Source organism: Varroa jacobsoni, unplaced genomic scaffold, assembly GCF_002532875.2.
Source record: "Varroa jacobsoni isolate VJ856 unplaced genomic scaffold, vjacob_1.0 scaffold_242, whole genome shotgun sequence".
NCBI classification, from domain to species: Eukaryota; Metazoa; Arthropoda; class Arachnida; order Mesostigmata; family Varroidae; genus Varroa; species Varroa jacobsoni.
Genome location: NW_019213144.1, coordinates 448,275 through 469,335, shown reverse-complemented (window position 1 = coordinate 469,335; position 21,061 = coordinate 448,275). Strand labels below are relative to the sequence as shown.

Below are 21,061 nucleotides of genomic sequence, written 5' to 3'. Positions count from 1 at the left end.
TTAACCTTTAAGTCTGCACGACAAGCGTGGTTGTCAACTAGTATACGTATCAATAACCAAGAACCGTAAAATCAACAAACAACCAAAATCAAACACCAAGATGAGTCAGCCCTAATTTCTGAGATACAGCAAAGAGTAGCGAGATCTGGGTGAGGGCCTGTTTTTATCAGTTTAGACCTGAGCTGAGGGAGAACATTTGCGCCTAACATGATTGATTTATCTGTCTCGAATTCTAGAGCCGCTCGGTGTCTTAATTTCGCCAGAATACAACGACGCACCTAAAATATATCTTTTGAAAACAACGATGCATGATGACATTCTGATTGCAATCCTGCAATGTGCAGGTGCACTCTAATATTTGACTATAGTGTGACCCCCGTAGGGAGGTTACGGCAAGTACCAATCGAATTCAGTAACCTCTAAAGGCATTTAGGCTTAATAGGTTTCTTAGTCTTAACATTTGCTGATGATGAATATCTCATTGTGCGAACAAGTTTTGGAAATCGCCTCTTTGGTAAAGCAGCGAGGATTTGTTTCCAGCGGAAGCGGTGGATCTTGCTGGCCTTATACGGGATTTTTTCAACAAATATATAAAACAACACAGTAATTGTAATTCACAGATGCAACGACAACTGAAAACAATAAATTATATAGCGCATAAAATGGCCACTCTCTTAATGCTGTTTAACCGGTCCGTGAGGCACAGTTATTACCTGGAACAGTGGGTACATGATCGTGTTTTCAACTAACTCGGAAAAACACTTCCACAGCTGCAGAACTGTACAGTTTGTTGATATTTGTAATTTAAAAAAAAAAAGACAAGCAATTTTCTACGAGGAAAAACTCTTCATATATATTCTCAAAATTGAGCCCGACTATGACTTACTGGTTATCGGATTTCGCCAAAGGCAGGTGATCTTCTTAAGTCGGTTTCCATTTTAATGATATACTTTTAAACGGGTACAGTACCCAAATTAAGTAACAACGTTAGATCGGCCAACATACGTCACTACTTATGATCATTTATACAACCCTGTGCCTCATCATTTCGCAGCGTTTTGGAAAGGGCGCAACAACGGTTAGCAGCGAATTTCGCAGAGGTCCCCCGTCGTCACAAAAGATTTTCCACTAACAACGGTAACTACGGTTGTGGGTGTACCATAAATTATACCAGAATGAATACTACATGAATATACGGTGGTCGTAAAAACAGTAATCTTAATTCCTATTAGATAGGCTATACGCTGCAAATACAGGTCTCTATGATGTCCATTAAAACTGACTTTGATTAACCGAGACAGTTTATGTCAGTCAGTAGGATTGCCTTATCTTATCTACGTCATCACAGGCAGATAACTCTCCGAGAACATTGCTTCTACTAATAACTATTTAATAGAAATAGCATATATATATATATATATATATATATATATCGCACAAAAAAGATGTGATTAAATAGCAGAAGTAAATATTTGCTGCATATAGTTGGAAACGACAAAAACGGCCTAACACTCTCACTGTAAGCTAGGCTAGGTGCGTCCGATTTCAGATGCCAAAATGAACAAACATTACAGAATAAAGTTTCGAAGAAAGAAGTCTGGAAAAAGCAAATATTACAAAAATTCATCGCAAATGGTGGAGAGCTTCATTTGGTTTATAAAGGCTGTGCGAACAAGCCCCCTGAAATCACTTTCTTTAGCATAAGGTCAAGAACTAGCGTCCGTTAGCAAATTTAGCCTGAATTGCTCCAATAGGTCTATGGAACGGCGTTATAAGCATATGCCATGATAACCATTTGTTAGCCCTATTATGAAAACGCCTAAGACTACAATCAAGTTTTGCTACTACTTCCAAAGCCGTTCAAGCGCCGTTGCTGCGACAAAGCTTCACCGAAAATGGGCAAAAGAACGCCCACGAACGTCCTCATAATGAAGAACGACCTTATAAATGCATCTACTGTCCGTACACTACCTCATAGAAAAACAATCTGGATCTGCATATGCGGGTCTATCGTCAGCCTCGACCATATAAAAGATCATACTGCGAGCGTTCGGCATGCGAGAATTGCTCTCCCCGAGTACAAGAAACGATTTCACACACATGAACGCTTGTGAACTCCACGACAGGAAGTACATCACCTAGGGCCAAATGGAAAACCACATGCTGAATTGAAGTGGTCGACCGACGACGATGATATAGGTGCGCGAAGTGCGATGGAATGTTTACGGACTAGATGAGTCTCGGACCGGATTGTTTAGCCCACGGACGTACCGAACAATTTAAATATGCCATTTTTTCGGCCAATTATTAATTCGAACGAAATGTATGGTAAAACATCGCATTTTCCATTCAAATTTCGAATGCCATTGTTAATGAAGGCATGAAATGACGACGACACTGTGCCTACTTCGTAAAAAGAGAAACATCACCGGAAGGAAAAGTTTTTTTTTTTTTTTTTCAGTAGTTAAATTCGTACTTTCTGTATGCAAGTGAAATCGGAGCAAAAGAGTATAGGTAATTTTAACGTTAAGAAAAATCGAGGATTTAACGGGTTATCTCAGTCAATCCTAAACGCCTTCGTCTAGTAAATAGTATTAAATACTTGTAAACGTTCATAATATATTATTGTGTGTATTACACTTACACAAGCATTGAGATAGTGAAATTACTCGTTCCACCACGTTCTTTAGCATTTAATGGGAACGTGGCATATAATCTTTACGAGTAGCCGTGGCCTGAACTATTGCTACGTAGGGTTGTTTTTCTACATACAGTCGTTGCAAGGCCTAGCCTCTCCTTTTTTTTTTTAAATTAAAAACGTTCTTTGCTGTTTCTCGTCAAGCTCTCATATAAGTTGATACGAAGAAAGAATAGTACATTTATTCGTTAATTTTTACTCCTATGGTCATTGATAATGATTCTGTGTCTGGCAATCAGCAGTTTATTTAAAGCAGAAGTAAAGAAACGTACGATGCGTGCTGCAAAATTTTGATGATGGTAAGCAATGGCTTCACACCCACGGTACAAAAGTCATACAATAGCCAACAACGGTCTCTTCTTTCTTACCATTGGACAGCTTCTATAAGTAATCAAATACGAATGCGCGATAACAAACACATGTAACTGAATTTCGGTGAATTTAACAATTTGTCTATACTCCGTATAAACCAATAAGAAGCCAATCATAAAAAAGCTGAAGCAAGACCTCTTATTGATGCATTATTGTATAATAAAATATATAATTATTATTATATAATAAAATCGTTAACATAGGACCTAGTATCATTATTATTGATTAACTGTCTTAATTTTTATTGTACAACACTTTACTTCAAGGGCTACCGTTATCTTTAAGTGCACTGTCTAAAGAAAGTCAAAATATGTTCAAAAACAGTATACTAGATAGTTATAAATCTTGAACCAACAAATACATGAAAAGATCTCTTCTTGCTTCTCATTAATCGCAATGCTTTCTTCCACTGTTATTCAACGCTGTCCGATCCGAGGACAATTGGCAGTTGAGGTAACTTCGATCAGTTCACGCGATTACGGCGCCAGGCTTCTCAGTCTACTCCTAACCCTGTAAAGTGCAACGCAGATGAGGGTGGGAACCGATTTCTCCAACCAAACGAAGAAACGAAAAGCTGATAGAAGCGAGCTGTTTGTACTTCGTGCGTGAACGAAGCTCGCTTTTTGTCGTCACGATGGACGCGGGCAAAATGCAGGGCGGTATCTATCGAAGCGGCGTACATTTAGTCGCTGCGCCAGTGAGGCAAGACGACCTGGCCGGTCAGCCAAGGCAGTCAATCGTCGTGTTTTTAAGTGCCACTTCTCGCTTACCCAACTTTATTTTTACCTCTATCCTTCCCTCAAGAACTCTTTTTGCACTACTTCCCTTTTTTACTACTGCTTTTCTCACTACTTTTTCCCTAATCCCCAAAAGTGGAAGGAAAGTTAGAGGACGACGATGACGAAGTGAAATAAGTGTACAAACCGGTCGACTGGGGCCAGTTATCTAGACCCGGTTGGATAGGTGCTCATGTCAATCTTTTTTCGAAAAAGAAACAACGAATGTTTGGCAAAACGCGTGTCAGCAGCCCAGTCAGTGTCTGTAGTGAGTGAGTCTGCATGTCGATATATATACGTATGGATGTTTCTCTGACCGTGTGCTGCTTGTGCCCGTCGATTTAGCTGGTTCGTTCATCGATTCCTGCCTGTCCGGCCGCTGCTCGCCAACTGCGTTTCTGTCACTCAACGCGATCGCGGCTGCCGACGTTGTTGCCATGTCTAGGCTCCACCATCGGGAATGCGAGAAAAGAATATGCAGCCGCGGAGTTACCGGTCGCAGTCACCGTATCTGTGGCTTTTTTCTGCGAGATGTACGTGGAAAACGAAGGCGGCGATGGTCGCAACAATACAATGCCTTACCATTGTTCACAGCAACAAAAAAACGCCACAGTGTAAAGCCTCGCTTATAGCCGTGGCCAACATATTGCAAACGCACAGCAGTGAATCGAGGACTGGAGATGAAAACTGAGAGGGACTCAGTTGGTCAAAACGGCACTTTAAGGATCGAGGGGATGCTGGTGGGTCGTCCGCGATACCAACACAAACCCGTTGTATAGCGAGCAATCATAGTCCTAGTGAAGTTGGGAGACATATGTATACGAGCAAATGTATAGATTTGTGTATACGATTCTTGTGTGCCGGTTGTATGGGTGCAGCTCAATAGCGGACATAAATGACGTACAGACACACGTTATTGAGTGCAGTTAATTATATTAGCCACCTGCAACTGTAAATACATACAACAAAATACTATTTATATATATATATATAATTTTTGCTTTATTTAGCTTATTCGTAATTTCATTCGTAAACGCCTGAGCTGTTGTTTTTCTCCTCCATCTTCAGTGTTTTCGTTACAATTTTAAAAAAGTGCTTCAGAGAACCCCACATCCAGCTAGCAAGAGCTGCATTGTGCAAGAGCTATCTTGTCCTAACCGCGTTTTCCTAATTGCATCAGTTCCTTCTTTCGTTTAAAGTAGTCTATGTTTCGAGTTTTATGTCCGGTATCGCCGCTAAGGATAGCCATCAAACAGACGACTGGCTCCCATCCATCATAAAACAACGTCTATCCACGCCCGCATTCGAACCTAGACTATAACGTATGTCCAAAATTAGCAGATAAATCCGTTACTGTAGCTTATTTAGAATCCTGATGTGTAGTAACTTTTTTCATAGCGTTCGGGCTGCCAGTTCCCGCCCTCGAAATAACTGCACTAATAGCAGAGTGCTGTTTCGTTCTCGCCTGTCTCACCCAGCATACTCACCAATCTCTGATAGGAAAGTTTAACTAATAAGTTTTGATTTTCAGCGCTAAACGATACCTTTGTACGCGCGAACTCATTATTCTCTGATGATACTCAATTAGCTAATTGCTTATGTATTGACAATGTCCGTCTACTGATGATACTTAATTTAGAATAAGTTCTTTCTAACTGTTCAATAACTACACGCACGCTGATTTAACCAACTTGTTCTTAATTCAGCTCAAAAACTACGTCATGTATGAATATTTAACACATGCCTATTTTTAGGACTTAGGAACAGCCCAATTCATTTTGCCTAGATTGCTAAGATATTGATATATGAAGATATCCACTGGCCGTGCCAGAGTCGTACTAGCAGGCATACCATAATTTTAATAGTATTAAAATAATCATTATCAATAAATTGATCGCGTATTCGTTGAGAGTGTCCATGTAGGAGGAATGACTACGTTAAAATCAAAAGCACCTGTCTACGCACTATAACGATTTATCTTCCATAGCTATGGATCTTTGTTTAGCACTTTTGTTTATCAAGAACTCTAATTTCAGTCTATTTTTAGGTGCATTATCATTAGTCCGTCGAAGAAACACACACATTTCACGTTGGACTATACTAATCATAACAAATAGGCTGACGTTTATTCTACGGATCACCTAAAGTCTTCCGGTTTCTTCGTTTAGTTACAATATTACGGTTATTGAAAAGTATCTTTACTTGGTTCTCCTTGCTTGCCGACAACAGCCGCAGCATCAGCAACGGCGCGAGCGGATCCCAAGTGTAACTGCCAAAACTAGGAGTGGCCTCTTCAAGTGGTCCACGGAGCAATGCGGACGGAGCCCTAATGTGTATAGCATGTTCAAGATCTAGCATGTCACTCAACATTGAGAAAGGAACCACCGCTAAGGTGCCCTGTTTAGCTTACTCATCTGGGCCTCAACAGACGAAAAAGATACAGCAATGAACCTTAACGAAAAAATCGAGACGGTGACTTTGTGTATATACGCCAGAACTTACTGCTTTCTGAATATATCTGCTAGTCTATATGAATGTTTAACCCAGCGAATCTATCTCTGCAGAAACAGCATAACCATTCATAATATTATTAACATATGTCCATGAAAAGTGACCAATCGAGCAGATTTTATAAACAAAAATTAAACCGGACCTCGACTGAGATATATATATACATATGCTTCTTTCTAATGTAGCCCGTGAAGGAAATTTTATACGAAATGAGAAAAGCACTTCTATTTTTGTTTGTCTGATAAATTAGTAAAATCTGCTAATCTTGCTTCGAAGTTGTACCGTACTTGATGATGTCCTTCTACGTGCTAAGTCCTGTTGGTCCTCTGAGGTTTTCACAACGTTAATTCTGAAGAACTTAATAATCTTGGCCTGGCTTGCATTTAGACCTTTTTATGCCAATCTTGGTGCGTTGGTCTACTGAATAGGCCTACCTAAATAGACATCTTAGTTTCTTTTCGACGTCTGTTTTTATAATTTTTTTTTGTTATTTCGTCTTAATGGAATATTTCGACCAAATATAAACGTTTATCAGATGCATTCTACATATCTTACGCTCATCTAAGTCTAAGTTGTGCGCTGGTATATTATATATTCTATAGATTTCTCCTTCCTAGTTGGCATATGAGTTGCTTCCAAAAAAGCAAATACTTCCAGCAAAACGAAAACGGGAGCATCCGAAAAGGAACGAATTTTTCTCCTTAATCAACTGTTGTATTCGATATCGGGCCTCGTCCCCGCTAGCGTCATTGAAGTGTAATAAAAATTAACAACGAACATAAAAATGTTATACAACTACCGCAGAGCACCGCCGACAAAATGACCACCGTAAACATTATTATTGCGTTAAATCAGTACACCGCTAGAAGCGTAGTTATCATCCAGTATCTCCGTAGCCGCCGATAGCACCGGCACCTGCACCGTCAAAAGCCCCATGTAGCATCGTCCCATAGCACTGAGCATACATTGTGCACGTATCAAAAAGTGGTACATGAAGGACGGATAAGAAAAAATGGGCTTCTTCATGCTGGCGAAGTCACTGCAGTGTCACGAAGTCGCCATCGGAGAAGTGACCTACCATCGTAGGCTATAAGCACTTGTTCATAGCACGGCCATAGCATCTTGCATAGCACGTGTGAAAGTGTCACTTGGTGCAAACTGGTAAACGGTCAGCGTAGCTAACTAAAGTAAACAAAGAGCTACTTAAGAAACGTTCGACCAATGCTGGTAATACAAACGGAATCATCGAGCAACAGATAACATACAACGAAACGGGATTGCCATTGATAGAGCTTCCGACGGTGCTCCCGAGATGCGAAGTTAGGCATATGGGAGGACGGTAAAATCTCAACACTATGGCGTCATCCAATCGTTAGCTTGCACAATTGTTGAACAAAAATCTCACATTTGCCGCTTTCTTGATTTTTTGTGGGGCATCAACACGAATAACTGTGAAATCTTCGCACATCTGTTTTCGCTACCAGTAGCGCTGGAACTAATGTTGAGCTTTACGTAAACTATTTATTTTTACTTAGTAGCAACGGACGAACTGCTTAAATGCTACTATTACTTTTCACTATTATCCTCGGATGATCATTATAGACGGCAAATAAGAAGCATAAATCATTGTCCATGGAGAATAATTATCTAAACGAGCCGGCTTCCGTCGGAAAATGTATGCCTGCACTATGTATTTAGCGTTAGCACATCCTGCTCCTTTTTACACTGTGTCCCTTTGAATAGTAGAAGTTAACTGACTGATGTCTTCTGTTAGAGTACATGAGAAGTAATCGACTTGGACCTAAACGGGAAATGTCACATCTCTAATTCACATGGTACTGAATATTATTTTTAACAAAATTTAAAACGTTGATATTAAAAAAAAACCTATCCAACGCCACCTATAATGTGATACATAAACCCTTTAGTAGCTGCAAAAGCGCAAATTATTCCGGTAAATAATCATGTCGAAGCGATCGCGTTGAGCTCAATAGCTTAGAAACGTTTTTTAAGATTAATAGATTTAGATAGAATAGTAGATAATTGGGTTTGCAGATAGAATTTTAAGAGTTTGAATCCGTCTGAGTCGTGCTAGTCTAGAACTCCGCATGCATTCGTTGTAATGTATGCGAGGTCAAACAAAAGAGTCACAGACAGTTCGTCAGAAGTATAGGAAATCCTGATCGAAGGGGATATGAGTCCTACTATCGGTGAGTGTTCGCATGTAACTGAATCAATTTTCAACTTGCTACTATGCAAAACATCGAACTTCTTTTGTGCGCACTGCCCTTCATATTGTTCGAAAATATTGACTTTTTTGCGGCATAAATAACCGTTACATCTCTTGTTTTAGTTATTATGGTCAGCGTGGTTTTACTAGACTGCTACAGTTACTGCGAACGACATTGCGGCTGGCGCGTTAATATCAGCTGCGAAAAATGCTGTGGTTTGGCAATTTCGTTCGGTTCGAAATAATTCTAGCTCAGCTTTTAAATATTGCGCAGGATCATTGTTATCTGTGATCATACTATATGCAGTCAAACCATATGTATTCTAAACTCAATACAGAGTCTACATTGTGTTAGGTTACAATAGTGCTTCCAGGTCTTCCAGTTGTGCAATGATCCTTGGGGTCCAAATAGCGCCAAAAGTCATAATTGCCCAATGTTCATCGACATCGTGTTCTAATCTAGAATGCTGAACGTAAAAAATCAACGCTTAGCTCAGCTTAGCTTAAGCATTAACGCTTAACGTAGCTTAAGATACGATTTTTATAAAAATCACATACAAGTCTTCTTTATTGTTCAACAAAATATTAATTCAATTGAAATATTACTGAAGTTACTAAGTGAATGCAGGCTTGTATAATCTATGAATAAAGTACGAGGTGATGCTAATTCTATTTAATCATATCATTATTTCGATGCGCCTGTGAAAGAGCAGGTTTCCTTTTTCTCAAAGTAAGCATCTTTAGTGCTGCTTCGTAGGGATAATCCTCTCGCTGCGTTAGGCGTTCTTTTATTGATATAAGGTAATTATAATAAATACAGATTGTTTGTTCTCCTAATGTTGAGCATATTACACAGAGAACAGGGCCCAGGGTAAAGCGTAACACTCACTGCAAACGTTATAATGCATCAAGATCAATGGGAACTTCAAATTCATACACTTTCAAGTTTGTACTACTTTCGTTACTGACCCACTCGGCTTTGAAAGATCACCACATAAATTACATAATAGCTTTTAGCCCACTTTGAGGTGTGAAGTAAAAATCGCTAAGGAGATTCTCAAATTACTTTTCGTTCTCAAGTAATTGAAATAGAAATAAGTCGTAGTATTATGGAACAGAAACAAGCACAGTCCCGCAGGACTTGCAGTGCGAAATGAACGTTACTTGTCTGTTAAGGGTAAGTCAATGGTAGGCCACTAATACATGTTTTGAATAAATAATAACATTCCGTTTCCGACCATTACACAGTTTAGCCATCGGGACACCGGTTCTGAAAAGTTCTTCCCATCAACAAGTGACCAAGCGAAAGCTGATGTGCTGCAGATTGATTTGATCTTTAATGATTAATTTGCCGCATAGGATAGGTGTATTGGAGAAATTCAAATAAATCTGGCAAAATCTCTCGATCGTAGTCTTTGAAACAGTACAAAAAAGAGTCATTCTACCTCCACGTTCATTTGAAGATGCCAGACACATCGCTAGCAACACCCACAAGATGATATAATCATGCTAATATATATATATATATATACATAAGTGCTCGGCATCAAGTCAAATACTTTCATAAAAAAGAGTACATAATTGCTGTAAATTAGTACTCTTAATCCCGACAGTTACTATGTCCACCGTACACTGTCACTATAGTACTATTCGTAATATTTTGTAAGCAGTAGTAGACGAAGCTAGTAAACTTTCACCAATGACTTATTCAGGGAACCTTTATATTCTCAAAAGCCAAATCTTTGGTCACTTTTCACTAACCGGAATTTTTTGTTTATTTCGAGTGTAAATAATTTTATTTTACTGCTTGTATCTAATCTCTGTTACTATGGCTATTATCGTCTTTACTGCGTGAACGTAAGTAAACATTGTAGAGGCTTTTTTTTTTTTATTTCGTGTTTTCTTCTTTGCTATGAAGCATCGTTTTGCCTCTAATCTTGTTCATGGCGCAGAGTTTCCCATATCTTTGTCAACGACAACTGACGGCTCCTAGCCGCATTCAAGGCTAGATTTAGCCGTTAACTCTCAGATTTCGCGTCCGGTTATTCCATATTCGAAATCGTCACGAGGAAACGAAGCAAACGTGCGAAGATCAGTGCCATGGCCGCCGCCGCCGCTCGTTCGATTAGCGCTTCCATTCTCGTTGTTCAAATACGCATCTCGATGCAATAAACGATTTTGCTGTCCTCTATGTATGGCTTCTGATCTCGATTGCTGCCTCAGTCGACTCATTCGATTTGTAATCAGCTTACAGGCGGAATCGACCGGTCATTTTAGCCAATATCGGCTCGTGGTTTAATGCCGAGCGATGCCTGCAGTGCACAGACGGAGCCTCCCCATCGGAGGCAGTGATAGGACCACGGGTTGCTTCTGAGGTGAACCGATTCTGGGGCTCGCCCGATCTTGCGTACTTATTTCCCCACCAGGTGGCGATACCATCGATTATTTAAATTCCCCGCCGGAGCGGCTCTCTCTCAGGCTGCAGCTGTTTTAAAGGGTATACATCGAGCGTACAATGAAACAAATCTGATTTAAAGTATTTTGTGGAAATAGCTATTTCGGTGCGCTATAATTTTACATGCAACGATTTCAGATGTCTTCGTCAAAATTCAACAATGCAGGACGTTAAAATCAACAAATGGAGTCACTGAAAAACAGTAAGTTTATTTGTTGAACGCGGTGGCTAAGTGTAATGTTGATATTGGTGACAGGCTGTCCCGCCCGTGCCGCCCTCTCCAAGGAGCCTGCGAACGCAGTCGCCAATAGGCGGATAGTAATCGTTAGCTCAGTTGTCTCGCAGCTCTGCTTGGGACGTGGTGTCTGTGCGCTCTGCGGTCTTTGTAGTAGTTTTCGACTTTTCTACGCTGACGGTAAAGCTCTCAGTTCTCGGACGACAAAGTCAAGATGCGCGAGATTGTGCACATTCAGACTGGCCAGTGTGGCAACCAGATCGGAGCTAAGGTAAGTTTCTACATGTTCTCTGCTGGTTGTTGAGAGAAGGACGTTGAAAGAATTTCGTTTGCATTGATGCCTCTGTGTCTATATCGTACATATCGTACGCCCTGTTCCCCATCGCCGCCTATTGGAATTGGCATGCGTTGTTTGTTCATAGCTGGTTGGCTGTGTCAAAAATCGACTAACTTGCTGGTCAACCGAGAACGAACAAGCACTGTGCTGTTGGTGCTACCACCGCCGCGGCCTGCGTGTCACCACAGCTCCGGTACAGAAGCTAGACAGGTCTATGGAAGCGGTTACGATAGGTGGCAGTATGTCCACACGAAACTGATCTGAACTGTTTACAAACACTCCTGTCCGTGAAACATTAGTCGTAATGGATTATCGCTGACAGCGATTTTTCGCAGTCTTCCCGTGACTTCCGTGCCACCGCTTGCGGCTGGGTGTGGCGGCATGGCGGTGCCGCCGCTTGCCGGTCAGCCTATGGAACCGACATCAGCTCGGAACAGACGCCGACTCGTCATGGTTACAGCCAAGCAACGCCGCGCCGATGAGTATTTGCTCTCGATCTGGGTAGAGCGACTTAATGCTACAAATTTGACAGTGAACAGCGAGGAGTAGCAGTTGTGGCTAGAATATGGCGTTTAATTAGCCGTTTGCTGAAATGTTCGATGAAATACGCGTTTTCCCGCGTCGATTGTCGACCCGGCGCCACTTTCGAGTATGGCGCCAGATTCAAATGAAGCAACGGCCGTTGGCTGTTTATAGGCACGACGGCGTGTGCAGACGCGTTTCATTTCTATTCCGCTATGATACTAGCAGTTTGGACGCCGATTTCTAAGCATTTCGCTTTAGGTCACGGTGCTGCTAGAAGCTTCGCTGTGGCCACTGATGATCGCCATTGTCAGTAGGAGCGCAAACTGCTTCCAGAGCAACAGTCAGTTCTGTGGGACGGGTAAGCTGACGGTAAATAGAAATTACGTGAAGAATTTGCCTAGCTGTTGCTAAATCGGACGAAGTTTCATTTCCAGAAGCAGTTGCGTTCGTTTAGGCCCTAAGAAGGTTCGATTTTCTAGATTCTATAAGCTATTTACTCAGTTGTTTGCTTTTGTTGAATTTAGTCGAAGATGACCCATTAGATTTAGCTACTGGATCAAAACATGTGAAATGATTACTCTTCTGATTGATGATGTTATTGTTGTTTTTAGCGTCAGCATTTAGTTCGATGAGGGCAGGTAGAGCACAGCTCAGGATATGTTGTCAGTAGTTCAACGAAACTCGATTTGGCAGCAGTTCGCCTGCTACTGCAGTTATCAAATACGCTAGCAACGTGTCGAGCATGCGTTGGGATTATGTGTTTTGTCGAAATAAGTAGAACATTGAACAGGGCGTGGCTAATTTCGGGTATGCATCCACTATGGGTCCATAGCCTTATCTATGTACATGTGTACTTTTTTTTATTTGACAAAATTGCATTGTCATCATTTACGCCAATGTCATATACGTTTCTTTTACGTAGTGCGTGTTTTCCTAAAAGCTCAAAAATTGCCTTTGTAGTGTGGGAAGAGTGGCATGTGGTAGCACCTTACCATTAAGAATTTAGTCTTGTTATTGACAAAATTTGCACAACAGTCGTGTTTTGGGCGACAAAAAAGGCAAGTATTTCTGGTTCGGGTCCCGTGCTAAGATGAACGCAACCAAAGTAGCTACTACTAATGGCTTCGTCTGTGAAACTACTTAGCAGCTTTCAAATTGGAAAAAATATAAAGTAGTTTTAAAAGATATTCCTATTAGTTTTTGGGTGTTGATTCCGGGAATGCTTACAGTTTTTATTACGTCTATGGCAGTCTTACAACTTCATTCCTCGGTCATATGTATGTACGTTATATTAGGCCAGCTACTGGCAGTTGCCGCGAATGCCAAAGGTGTTTATATTAGCCAGCACGAGTATATCAAAGCCTTTGTGTGAGTCCTGTGAGAATATGCGCGCGAATGACGATCTGTGTGGTGAGTGTGTGTGTGCGTCTCATCTATGCGATGTCGAGTATCACGAATTAATTGATGACATCGCACACCAGCAGCATGTTCGTTCTTGGTTCATTTACTTAGCCGATGTTATTGCTGGTGATGATAATAGTAGCAGCAGTAGCCGCCGGAGTAGTTAGATATCTAAGTTGGCCGGTTGGACTGCCGGGCCATCGACGATGGGTCGACGGTTGCCCATTCGTTTGTCCGTCCCGTTGCTGTATTGTAGCAGCAGCAGCAGCAGCGCGTTGTTGGCCGGTTCGTTTTGGCCTTTGAGGCGAGTGAAATGTTACGCGCTATAGGAAGAAGAATGGACGAGTTTCCACGTTAAGTTCTTGCGAATTGACTCGGCCGTCCACCAGCCATCACCATCGAAAGCACATGGTGCTGTTGCTGCTCGTGTTGCTTTCAAGGCGAAGCTGCCGACATTATACCTTTTCTGACACATCTCGTCAGTAACGCCAGCCGCAACGACGGCGCAGCTGCACACGGAACGCTGGTCTCGGTTTGTGTGAACAACATAAGGCGACTCATGGCGACGACAACCGCGCATGGGGCGGCAGCAAACAGCTCAAATAACAGCGAATGCGACCGGCGACTGACGACCGACTCCGGCACTTGAGGAACGAGCAACGCAGAGAGAAGAACGCATTAAAAGGCTCACGCGCAATCCTGGCTCTTCCAGAAGCTGCAGCTTCGTTCAATAACTCTTTGGAGGAGGGGGCGCGGTAGACTCTTCCATTGTCGGCCGCGTTGTTTGCTGGTGACCTGACAGCATCAGCCAGTGGAGGAACGAGAAGCACGAGGCGGCCAAGCGGCGGTCGCCAGCTGACGCCGAACCGACCACACCGCCTCCATCTACCGTCATAACGTGGAAGTTGTTGCTGCGATTTTCGCTGGCTTTTTTTTTGCTACCGACAACGACAATGTCAAGCTTTCGATAATCACGTTCGCGATGCAGCTGCTGCTGCTGTTGGTTCCATCAAGGCTTTGCGCCTGCAGGGGTGGCAGTCATTTTACTAGCCGTAGTCGCAGGTAGAGAGGTCAGTAGGTAGATGAGTAGAGCAACGGCAACCGCAATGGAAGCAATTATTCTTCGTGGTACTACCAACACCAACGACTGTTACTACGAGTAGACTGCAGACGTCGTGAGAGAATGTTCGCTTTGTTGATACTGCAATGATTATCTCGTTGGCGTTGCTGTTATTGTTGCAATCTGAGTCGATTAGAGCAAAGAGCACAGCAAATTGGAGCACGATGTTGCCGTTGGCCGGTCGGCGTTTGCAGCGCGATGGTAGAAAAGATAATTTAGTTGTTATAGTTGATGGTATCGAAGGGAGGTTCAGTGAACTCCTTCTTCGTAGTTGTTAGATGGATCAGATCATAACGCACATACAGACGCAGTTTTACGTCGTCGCTCTGTACCCCAGCAGTAGCCCGTTCCGCCCGTAATCCATTGGTTTTTGTATAGATAGTTCGGTGCCGATCGCTCAACCAGTCAGCCTGTCTGCCATTTTGGTCATCATCGCGCTGGCGCTGTTGTCATTGCCCCAGTCATTTTCGAAACGAATGCAGTGACTCACTTTTTATTAGGTGACACTGCCTGTCACATGTAGGAGCGAAGGTACCACCTGATACTACCTCAAGATTTGGGGAATTGGTAACGGAGTGGAACTGTTTCTCTGCGAAAAATAGGCACGACAAATATGACCGTTGTTACACATGAGAGAACGATATTTTAACATAGTCAAGGAGTACAACGTTAGGACAAACTTGCTGATGTTCCCCAGTCGTGTCATTGGATTCGTTGTTGCCGACAGATTTAAATTTGCTCTGTCGCTATTGTTCTGTGCTTATCTGTCGAGTTATTAATCTATGGGAGGAATCAATCGTAATGGGAATTAGCAATGTAAATATAACGACGTCTTAGTGTGCAAGACGAATTAGTATATTTAAAATATTTTAAGAGGGAATCTTGTTAAAAAGGTAAAACGAAGTCGAGCATTACAGGAAACGTGATGCAGGTCGCCACATACGCACACCTCTTCTGCATTTTTGAGGCTATGATCAGCTATGACATTTACTGTCGTCTAAGCATAATTTTCACCTGAAAGTCTCGTTCACTTTTTAAATGTCTTTATACTCTTGGTGTTTATGGCACAAATTGCAATCGGAAATTGTTGTGTGCAAAAAAGCTGTACTCCCAAGCAACGAAAAGTGTTTTCTTTTTTTTATTGGTAGCGGCCGATTTAGAAGCTGATTATAGTGTAACCCACAAATATAAAGATTAGTTGTGGATTGACAGATTTAGGCTGTCCATATCTTGAAAAAAGTAATTTGTGAAAAATTTGTAAAAAAAATTGCTTAACAGTCGACATTGTTAGGTAGATCAGGTTATGTATCATGGTCTGGTAGTACTTTTACCAACCTGTCACTTGGTTCACTGCTTAAAAAAATAAATTATTTTGTATTATTATAATATTTTTTATTATTACACGACGTTTGACGAGGCAGATCAGAACAAAGTCGTTGCCTACTGTGATCCTTTTATTATGAATATCAAGATGGTGAGCCTAAAGCTCGGCGAGGACGTGATTGCCTTTGAAAATCTTTTATTTTAATAAAAAATTTGCCCTATAACCAGGTATGAGCAAGCAAAATTTGTTTTTTTTTTTTAAGTTTGTTAACTGCTCAAAACGTTAGATGCACCTTTAGAAGTTCTAAACGCTCTTTAAGTTAACTGCCGTTACCAATAAGCTCAGACATTTATTCTGACCGATAAATTTGTTCAAGACGGTCGGGTTTAAGACACAGTTAAAAGATTCAGACTAAACCAAACAGCGATTCTTTTCAATTACTGGCATTACAATGTTGCATACAGAAATGTTGCCAAGAAACTTTTTCGTTTAGCTTCCGACGTTGTTCTATCATTGCAATGCGAATTTAAACAAAAAGCGATGTTGATACATTTGCTATGCCACATTGACAAATCAATATATTTTGGAAAGTTCTCGGTCAATGGCGAACGCAGAACTATGTTCTCATGAGTCAGAGTGCCGGTTTTTTCTATTCTAGAAGCTATTCGCTGACCAGTTTTGAAGCGAATATAGACGGTAGACAAATGGTCTATGCTCAGATCATGCTGGCTCTAATCGTTGTATCTGCCTGTTCAGTGCACTAGTCGCTGGCAGCCGATGGAGATGATTAGGAAAGAAAGGCTGCCCTTCGAGAGTACGGCTCAATCGAGACCATCGATAATTTGTTATTTCCTTCCGATATTTGTGTTGTCGTTGGATCCTATAGTCCTTAAAGATTTTGGGTTGTCAGCCCAGAGCGATTCAGGCAGCTAACAAATATTTTGACCTCCTTTGTTATCACTACGTCGAGGGAGTTAGAGCGAAACTGATGTTGGAATCGCTTAGCGAACGCCGGTCGGGCTCCGAATGATAGTATTGCGGTTTCAACCGAAATTGCTTTGGAGAAGCATTTGCTTCGGGAATAAGCATTATGATTATGGTCGCTATATGGCGTACGATGTGGTGTCGTATCCGCACTGCGCTGCAGTGCCCATTGAGGGTAGAACTAGCCAGCCCTTTAGCCATTTATAACACACCGAAGTGGAAAAGAAGAAAGAACCAAGAGCTAAACTGATGATGATCTCGATGGGGTGCCTGAGTCATGTTGCCTCTGCTACTAGATATATGTTTCCTACCTCTGTCTCTTGGCTAGACAATATTGCTGGTCAGGCTGAGGAAGACATGCGGTTCGCACATGGCTCAAAGCAAGCCCAAGCAGCGAGCTCTGGCAGCCACTAAGTCCGTTCGCTTGTCTGCCTTATAAGTGGCCTTAGGAATTTTCCCGGAGCTCACGCGTACGATCATTGGACATCAATGTCTTTAGTGATCTATCGGCCCATTGTGAGCTTGGACACGTGACGCAGGAACTTTATAACTGGACTAGAAAAATATTATATTTCGTTGTCTGTAATGTTGTCTTCTGTTTGTAGATTGCAAGTAATGGTCGGAGGAGTACCTATCATTAAAAACGATTGCCAATATGGCAACAAATAGCAACTATGGAGTACTGTCTCTTGCCGTTATGCGTTGTTAACTACCAATTCGCCAATGTAAACCCTGGTACGAGTTGCTGATACCCGAATATCTTCAAAGAGAGGCACAGTACCACCATCGTGGTTTTTCAAGACAAGCGCGTTAGGTCATAGCATATGTTTATGACACAAGCATGTCGTTGTGATGAGTCAACGAATAGCTCCAACTTTATCCACACAGAATTGCGCCAATCGCGTCGGTCATCTATAATGGTCAATCCAAAAGAGTGTAGTAAGCATTTGTTTAGCTCAGTTGATTATCCTTCAGACGATTCTTAGCTCGCCATGATTTGGCTAATGTTCAAGGACGCGAGAGCACGCGGGGTATTCAGTATGACGCTATTGTCTGCCATTGTAGGATTTTCTTTTTTATTTAAAATCAGACAGCCGTTAAACACACGTTAGTGTAAGGCTGTATTGTTTTGCATTAACTGCTTCGTTATAGTTAGTCTCGAAAATGCACAAAAAACACTTAGTCTGCTTGGAGCTGAGATACGCTGGTGCATTCAATTGTTTTTCGGACTCGGTGTGCTGTTCGTAGTTCATTGAGTTTGTCTGTGGCCACCTAAATGGAAACGGCAGCTAGTAGTGAGTGTATGCTACACAGTAACCATTTGGAAGGTTGCTGCTAGCAACAGACGAACGAACATTTAATGCCGAAGACGAGCGTCTACCTGGCGTAAAAGGCAGTATCGTGGTGATGGCAGCTCTAAGAGTTAGACAGGCAGACTGGCAAACAAGCCATTAGAGATACGCGTCGTAAGCGTTACCCACCTGGATAAAAAGGTAATGCGCACGCCTTATTTAGTAAGGGAGTCGATAAAGGACATTTATAAATAGCAGTAACATTCTTTTTTGGTGACGATGTCTGCCCGTAAATGGATGGATCTGGCGAACCAAGCTAACCCTTGGTGCGACTCAAGCTCGGACCAACTAAGAATGTCGATTTGTTACCAGATCTGGCTGGATTCTGAGCAAGGGGGCTTCTAACATTATACGATAGAGAAAATAGAATGGAACACTGGTTTCGTGGGATAGAAGAGATTCCTAAGGCGAGCTCTACCTGAAGCGAGTGTTGTGTGATTTGCGTAGAACGTCTCCTGCAGGCAGATAAGAGAGAGATGGGCTTTGCCAAAATCACGATAGAAGCAGCAGTGGCTTGGTAAAGCCAACGCAGGTTTCATTTTTCGCTTCGATCATATTCTGAGCTTTCCTGTGCGGATCTCTAAGTGAGCAAAAGTAGAAGAAATCTGAAGGTAGAGAGAACGCTTGAACTGATAAATAGCAAAAGACTGGAAAGTAAGGATCGCTGTCCCTGTAGAAGAACTGTGAGGGGTTCATGAGAATAGCATACGGCCGTTGTGTAAAGCCGCCAAGCGTTTCTAGAATGACATAACGAGACAGGTCGAAATAAAGTGGAAGTAGTTTAAGCATTGAAGGGTCAACTGGCTTGTTGCAATGGTCTTCCTAAGCACACAGCACTTAGTGATCGTTAGCCATGACACTACCAGCTGAACAAATGCTTACTTGGCGGCTTAAAAATGGCGGCTGCATCGTGTTCGTGTAGTAATTTCTTGAGTGATATCTGCCCTTAAATTATTGATACTAAAAATGTGTGCAGCTCTTAGCACCATATTTGCGGAGTATGCGTAACTTGGAAACTATTAAACATCTCAAAAACAGTGATAATAAAATCTAGGTTAAGAGAACAATCGACTAGTAGTTAATGCCCCCCCCCGACGAATAATAGAAAGATGTATCAACGTTTTACGATGTTCTTTCTCTTCGTTCGGTTGTCAGAGGAAGCAGTCGTTTTGGTGGATTTTTTAGTATCTTTTTATAACGAGTGCTCAGCTGATAATGGATGAACGTTTTTCAAAAGTTGTCGTTAAGGCAGTACAACATCTTGGACGTTGTTAGAGGAAAGGGATTGACAATTGAGTGGTTCTGCTCTGTTTGAACCATACCGTCATCCTTTCGTCATCGTTGCCGTTGCCTTTCTTCTGCTTGGCCGAGTGAGAGGATAACAATGTTGATGCGCTGTATTGCTTGACGATGCCTTTGAAGGCGGTCTGGTTGGATTTTTGATAGTGTTCGAGCCATTGCCATTACGGTGATGATGCTGATGCGATGCAAATGTTAGATATCCTTGGCAGTCGCCCACTTTCTCTCTCCGCATTCGCAGAGTAGCGTCTAACGTCGGCTACGTTACCTGCATCGTCGCCAGTACCCAGGGTTCGGGATCACAGAAATTCTGTAGGCAATAGCGGCCGATGTCGTCGCTGCTGCAGAGTGCGGCTGTTATGGCTCTTTCAGCGACGTTGTGCTGCCAGTCAGATGACGTCCGATACTGAGTGTCGGTATAGTGAATGCAACTGAAGGGGTCAGTAGAAGTTAGCCGGCAACGAGGTCGCTTTAGCCACGTCAAAGGGGCCGGTGAAATTAGTCTGATCTATGGAAGCAGCAGCAGCAGCAGCAGCAGTAGCAGTTAGTATCTCATTGTGTCATTGGAAGATTGCTGGGTACGTGTGAGCTCTGTTCTAATTATTGCGCTCATACAAGAAAATACAATACAGGAGATACAGTAAATAAGTACAACAAACACGATTTTAATCCAGACGCGTTTTCCAATGCTGATGCTGTACTCGTACTGATCCTAGCACTTACGGGGAATTAACAATAAAAGATTTTACACTAATGTTATGTGTGATAAATGTGATACTCATTAACGATTTAGTTTTTCGTGAAGTAATGTAAGTATCCTATATTCGTAATTTTTCGCGCTAAATTGGATGTATACTACCATAAAGGTGCCGATTCTTAGAAGAACGGAAACAATGCAAATACCGTAATATTTATTTTCTATCGTATATTTAGATGGGCCTCGTACATGACAGACGCCGCAATCGGGCTGGTACGCAGTGTTGTGAGCGTGAACGACATGCCTCTTTAAACTCTGCCGGCGTCATTGTCGTGGGATAGATAGGAAAGTCGACTGGCAGAGTTTCTGTGGCAGCGGTGCGTATTAGTCTGCGCTTTCGACGCTACTATGCCATTGCGTTTATCCCCTGTCAGCTCGACCCATTGAAAACCATCGGCGCGTCACGACTTCGTTGCCAACAGCTGCCGACTCCCTGGTTGGTTTGGCCTGTCGGTCGCCTTTTATCGACGGTCAAGAGTTGGCCAGTCATTTTTTGTTGCGGCTGGTGAATAATCAGTTGTGAGATTTTTCGGTCGAGAAGTCAGCTCCATCTTTTCCATCGCTGAGGGGCGGATATTTGCCGTTAACCTCTGTCGCGCCGGACAGTGTTGGTGAGCAGAGCGGTAGAGCCGACGGAACTCAACCTTCACTTGAAAGCAGGAACGCAGTTTGAGTTGATTTTTTT

General features: G+C 42.2%; 1 protein-coding gene across 1 annotated transcript in view; it reads left to right on the top strand.

Annotated features, from left to right (window-relative positions):
• Positions 1-11,363: 11,363 nt before the first annotated feature.
• LOC111273991 (tubulin beta chain) overlaps positions 11,364-21,061 on the top strand; it is a 14,116-nt gene continuing 4,418 nt past the window's right edge. Inside the window, exon 1 of the mRNA XM_022856055.2 lies at positions 11,364-11,548. Coding sequence (XP_022711790.1) covers positions 11,492-11,548 — 57 coding nt within the window. The 5' untranslated portion in view covers positions 11,364-11,491. The remainder of the gene's footprint in view (positions 11,549-21,061) is intronic.